This window comes from Daphnia pulex, chromosome 2 (assembly GCF_021134715.1).
Source record: "Daphnia pulex isolate KAP4 chromosome 2, ASM2113471v1".
NCBI classification, from domain to species: domain Eukaryota; kingdom Metazoa; phylum Arthropoda; class Branchiopoda; order Diplostraca; family Daphniidae; genus Daphnia; species Daphnia pulex.
In genome coordinates, this window is record NC_060018.1 from 2004271 (window position 1) to 2010253 (window position 5983).

Below are 5983 nucleotides of genomic sequence, written 5' to 3' on the forward strand. Positions count from 1 at the left end.
AATGGAGATGTTAATCACAGATCTCGTACGTGATTGGTAAAGGTACAAGCAAAAGCTGATGGTGTACAAGACGACTCACTTGTCTCTCGACACAAGCTCACACCCCCCGGTGCAGATTTCGGGGGGCCAAAACAATAGGAAGTGGAGATGAAGGAAGAATAGGAAGAGACGGCGATACCCATCACGACCACCAAAAATCTATTTCTATTTTTACTGTGTACACAGAACAGTAGCCAGTCCATTCGCTGCAGACTCCAGCTGAGAGGAGAGAAAGAGAGAAAATCGCAAAACAATTGGTAGCGATTACCATCAATCAATTGTGTTGTTTGAGCTCGCTCTATGGGCTTTAAATATGGAGGCATGTTGCCTTTTTCACCCACACACACACACACAGAAATAAAAAAAGCTAGGCTAAAAATATAGATAAAGGCGAATGAAAAATGGAAATTTGAAGCGATTGTATACGATTATCATTTTTTCCCCTATATTCTCGAACCGTTTTCTACTTTTTTACAATCATTGAAAAAATAGGGGCGGGTCCAAGGAGAAAAATCCACACTACCGGTTGTAATAATAACTAATAACTATCGCAACACGGAGCCTATGGTGTATAATGCACACTTATGATGAAAACAAGATACGGGGGAAATTGATAATCGAAAAACCGGTTGCCCAGGTTTTTCTTTTTTTGTTTCTGAAAAATACGCAGACAAAACAAAAAAGAGAAAGAAAAAGAAATAAATCGAGTTGAATTCAGTACAGTACACGGGAGGGTGTTTGTTTTTGTTTTTTTTCTTTTCTCCTGGCTCAAGAAGAAAAAAACAAGTTTTCCAGAAGGAAATGTTATAAAGAAAAGAATTATAAGAAAAAGTGGACACGCGCCGAAGAATCCACATACACGCGACGCCAGCAGCAGCCGCGCTTGAATCGCGCGCCGTTCTCTTTCTCTTCCTTTAGCACTCCTGCTGCTTCTTGCTACCCTGTTGCAGTTGGTTCGGATGGTGGGTGGGGTCAGGCAGGGGGGAGGGTGGATTGGAAATGAAAAAGAGGGTGGTGGGGAAAAAATACACGCTTATCTTACCCCAGGCTATAGGGTTCATTGTCAGGGAGAAAGAGCATGGGGTACAGGGGTAGCGTAGTAAAATAACACAAGTCCAAAATCTAAGCTCCGCCCCCCGTTTCGGTGTGTGTTATTGTGAGGGAGACCGGTGAGCAGCAACAGCGGAGGGTACAAGAGGAAGCAGTTGTGGCTGGAAAACAGTCATTCGGGACGAAGCTCCCGAGCTGAACGGATTGTCCTCCTTCCTACGTCCTCTCTCTCCACACACACCGTTTTCTTTGCCAGTGCCTTTGACAGCCAAAACAAACAACTTGCACACACTCACATCCAACCTAACTCGATCCAGTTTTATCCCAAATTCGCAGCGGTTATTCCTCAAGTGTTTCTTTCGTTCTCCCATTCGACAGAACAATTTCTGAAAGTGAACACACAAACTGTTAACCGAGTTCTCTAAAAAGAAACAAAAATGATGATGAGCAGCCCACAGAAGATGTCCCCACCAACGATGATGTATTCGCCAATGAATTCATCTCCTGCCGTCATGATGCAGTTCAACAACAACAACAACAACTTGACGCCAACTAAATCGGGCGGTGCAAACAAGCGGCCCATCCAGCCCGCTGTCGCCGGTGCTTCGGCCGGCAGCTCGGCCAAGAAGCGCATCCAGTTCAACAGCTTGGGCTACGTCCTACCACCGGCCCCACCGGCCTCCGTGGCCCGGCGCAACGCTCGCGAGCGCAACAGAGTCAAGCAGGTCAACATGGGCTTCGCCGTTCTGCGCCAACACATCCCAACTTCATTCTGCGAGGCCAGCACAGCCAGCGACAGCGGCCGATCGTCCAGCGGAGGTGGCAGCAGCAAAAGCCGCAAGGTCAGCAAAGTCGACACTTTGCGCTGTGCTGTAGAGTACATCCGCAGCCTGCAAGAAATGCTAGACTCGGACGGATGCAGCGACTCTGCCTCATCCACTTCGTCCAGCGCCTGCTCCTCGTCCGAAAACATGTCACCGCCCGCTCACCTGCAGCCAAAGAGCTTCACCTTCGGTGTCCACCACCAGCCTTCCGTCAGCACGTCACTATCACCTTCAAACTACAGCGACGCCTCATCACCGACACCTTCGTGCTACGGCTCCGAGCACTCTTACTACACCGCCTCGTCCCAGTGGGGCGGCTGCGGCGGCAACAACAACAACCACAACAACATGGTTGTCGGCGTTACCAACGATCTCTACGACGTCTACGATGCCCCCGACTTTGCCACGGAAGCCGTCGATCCACCCAACGAAGACGAACTGCTCGATGCCATTTCTTGGTGGCAGCAAAGCCAATAGATCGCACAGGTAAATTTCTTACTTCAATTTCCGTTTTGGGGCAACAGAACATTTCTTTTTGAGATTTCCTCCTCTCTCTTATTCCGTTTGAGCACAAAAGCAGCGAGCTTTTTGATGGATCCTTTTCCCTAGTGATGCAGGAAGTAGAAGTGTTTGAGAAGGGAAGAAGAGGTGTTCCTACCATTTCCTATTGACATTGCCGGACTTTGTATTTATATACTAGATATATAAATATAACACGCGGACAATGCAAGAAGAAATTGTGACGCATTTTTCTGCCCCTACATCCCCAAGTCTTGGTCACACTGAAAAACTTATTGGGTCATCCCTCTTTTTTCTCCCTTTTTTCGACCTCCAAACAATTGTGGCCATGGTAGATCGGAGCTGAGCCTATATTGGGAAGGGATTTTTCTCTTATATATCTATTCTATGTCCCTCTTTTCTGCGAGCTACAAGTAGAAAGATTTAAGAGTTTGTGTGAGTCTACAAGTAGTGAGAAGTGTATGCACAGTTCGACCCCATGGGTCGATCTCCGGTCTCTACTGTGTGCACAGGGGGAATCCATTGTCACGTTGGGGTTCGGGTCCTCTTTTCATCGCCAGATATATATCGAAAGTTTCTTCTTCTAAAAATACTATAAAGGTCTAAAAGCCCGAATGTATAGCAATGCATTCAAACGGATTTATAAGAATAAGAGAGAGAGAGAGAGAGAAATAGGGTGGGACGAATGGAAAATTTTGAGCTGTGAAAATGTTTGCCTCGATTTCATATCTAATGTTTTCTTTTTTTATTTCAACAGAAATCCATTCGGAAAAGACGCGCGAATTTCGAAAAAGAAAAAAAAAACACAAAAATATTCACTGTGATATTAGTACTTCAATTGTTGGCACCGAGACCAGTACATGTAGCAGCAATACGTAAAAACAACGACGCGGAGTGCTGTCCGACATCATGGCAGACGGACCGAGCCGATCGCCCCAAAGACGGACCGAACAAAAAAACCAACAAAACACAAAATTGGGTTCAATAATCGACATTTCCCCATTTTTTCTTCTCATCTGTCAAAGAGACCAAACCTAGTGCCCTCCATCATGTTAACAAAACAAAAAAAAAAAAAAAAAAAAAATGCGAACTGGATTTTGAAGCCCCGTCCAAAATTTGTTCGAATCCACTAAGAATGATTTGCATATCAAACTTGCCAGCCATCAAGTGCCTGTGTCCTTCCAAACAAGAACTTCCCTGCTTTACTTTCCTTTCTTTTTTGAATTGTATATTGTACACACGAGCGTGCCTTTTCATCGACGTCTTCTTCCTGGCCTTTCTTGAAATCTTTACTTTTACTTCTTGATTGTGCCTTTTTTTTGAAAGTTAAGTGCTGATGCCGAAGCCAATTGTTTCCCTCATAGTGTGCTATACATAGACCATATTGTATAGTACATCCTCGACTCTATTTTCGTGATGCTCAGTGAATTTGGAAGAAGAAACAAAAAAGAAAACCAAACAAACAAACAAAAAAAAAACTTAATTTTTTTTCCAACATTTTGTCCATGAAACGGATCCGGAAGTTGGTGCCAGTCCGAGTTTCCCGTTTGATTGACACAGAGATCCTGCTTGATGGCTTTATTACCTTTTAAACAAATGTTTCGTTTTCTTTCTATATGCGGTATTTGTTTGCCCAGAGAGAAAATATCAGTGATGTACATATTATACAATAGCTCCCAAACTCCCAAACTGTGCCGTTTTTCACTCATGCGGAGACGCCCACAACGTTACAAAAAAGAAATAACCATTCGCCTTCCAAATTTATTGTGCATCGATGCCAAGTTATTGTGTTTTCAATCTATAAAAATGAATACATTCTCTACTGCAGTGCAATTGCTATTTGTTTTTCTTTAATTTTTTGATTATTGCCTTTATTTAAAAAATAAATAAAGGAAAAAGGAAAAAGGAAAGGGAAAAAAAATAAATGTGAACCCAATAGTTCTAGCACGCCACATGGGCAGAAGCAGGCAGAAGGCGGAGATACAAAGAGGACTTGAAAAAGACTGACACGCGTGACCCGCATATTCCATTATCATGTGATATCGGTGGTAAAGGCGGTATACGCGGAGACCTGGGAAATACCGATAGGCAACCCATCTTCATGGGTCTGATAAAAATGAATTAACAAAGACTCCTGTGTACCAAAGTGAATAAGACTATATACGTGGCCGACAAGATTGATCAAACACCTTGACACACAAAAGCCGGTAATAAAGCTGGTAATAAAGTCGTCCTATTTTTAGACGCAGCAATAGAAATAATTCGATGAGACAAGATTAAAATAAGACGTCTGAAATAATTTTTACACACACAGAAAAAAAAGTCATTTCGAATTGCCCTATTTCACATGCACTGTTGACCCCAAGTCTAAAAACTGAACTTGGAAAATCAATCAAACGTTTCGGCTGCTCTGAGGTAAAACGGACCGAGAAAAAAGAAACCAGACAAGTTGCTTCATTTGCCTATCGAGGAGAAAAGTAAAAAGATGAAATCAAATTTTCAAATCCACAGAAATGATGGAAGCCTTTCCCATTTATGACGATTCAATTTTCATTTCAAAATTTCTTTTTAATCATCAGGTATCGATAACGTACGAAACCAATAAATCAAAATCGCTAGGGAAAATTTTTGACCGAGTTATGCGGGGGGGACAAATGCCTTAGAGTTACTACTTGAAGCGGTTGGAGAAAGGTATTAGGGGAAGTAAAATCTGAACTAGGAAAGTCAATCAGGATCACCCAATCACTAGTATAAAAGCAAGCATCAATCTTTCAAGGTTTTAGCCTACCAGGGAAAGGTTAGAAAAGGTCATGATGACCAGACCACAAACAAAACCAGACAAATTGAATTTCCGCGTCCACGTTCGAAAATGCAGCGAGGCGGCTTCGATTTAATTTGGAAAATTCAAAGGCATTATCGAAACACAGATGAAGAAGCAAAGAATGAGAGGGGGTACAGGTGAGACTCTTTTGGAATATATTACGAATTACTTAGGAAAGCCTTTGAGGGGGAATGCTTTACGGTCTATTTTCCAGATCCAAGTCAAAAATATAGACATCGACCAGGAAAGTCAATCAAAGAACTTACGTTTCCTCTCAGATGGACATACCATAACATCTGTTTTACAGGGAGGATGGGGTTGTAGAAGAAAGAAAAAAAGTCACGCGCAAGTCAAGCTACGGCGTAATGCCAACCTTATATTAGGACCCGATGTTTGATGCCCAAATTGGATTGGGTGGCATCCCAAATAAGGGATTCCATGTGCCCAACCACAAAGTCCGAGTTCATGGAACGGCGCCAAGTTTGATGCACCTCCCATTCCCTGACACTATAAATTAAGTTGACTAAAGGATTCCAGACTGCCCTCAATGATGCTGATGCCATTGATATTAATGACAATAAGTAGAGAGATAATCAACCGGCTCGATGAGAGGAAACTGAGAAGGCAATCGGAAAAGAACCCCCCCTAACTGGCCTTAACCCTAACTATTAAAAAAATAATGAAATGCATCTTGGCTTAAGTGATGAATGCCACTAACATTCTCAAAATA

The 5983-nt window shown here is 42.9% G+C and overlaps 1 protein-coding gene across 1 annotated transcript; it reads left to right on the top strand.

The window, feature by feature from the left end:
* The first annotated feature begins 1236 nt into the window (after window positions 1-1236).
* Window positions 1237-4265, top strand: LOC124201888 (achaete-scute homolog 1-like). The gene is made up of 2 exons (XM_046598147.1): window positions 1237-2399; window positions 3190-4265. The coding sequence occupies exon 1, from the start codon at window positions 1527-1529 to the stop codon at window positions 2388-2390; it is 864 nt and encodes a 287-aa protein (XP_046454103.1). The 5' UTR covers window positions 1237-1526; the 3' UTR covers window positions 2391-2399; window positions 3190-4265.
* Window positions 4266-5983: the final 1718 nt, after the last annotated feature.

Coding starts and splice junctions, on each gene's coding strand:
- LOC124201888 (XM_046598147.1), top strand. CDS start 1,527: ATGATGATGAGCAGCCCACAGAAGATGTCCCCACCAACGATGATGTAT.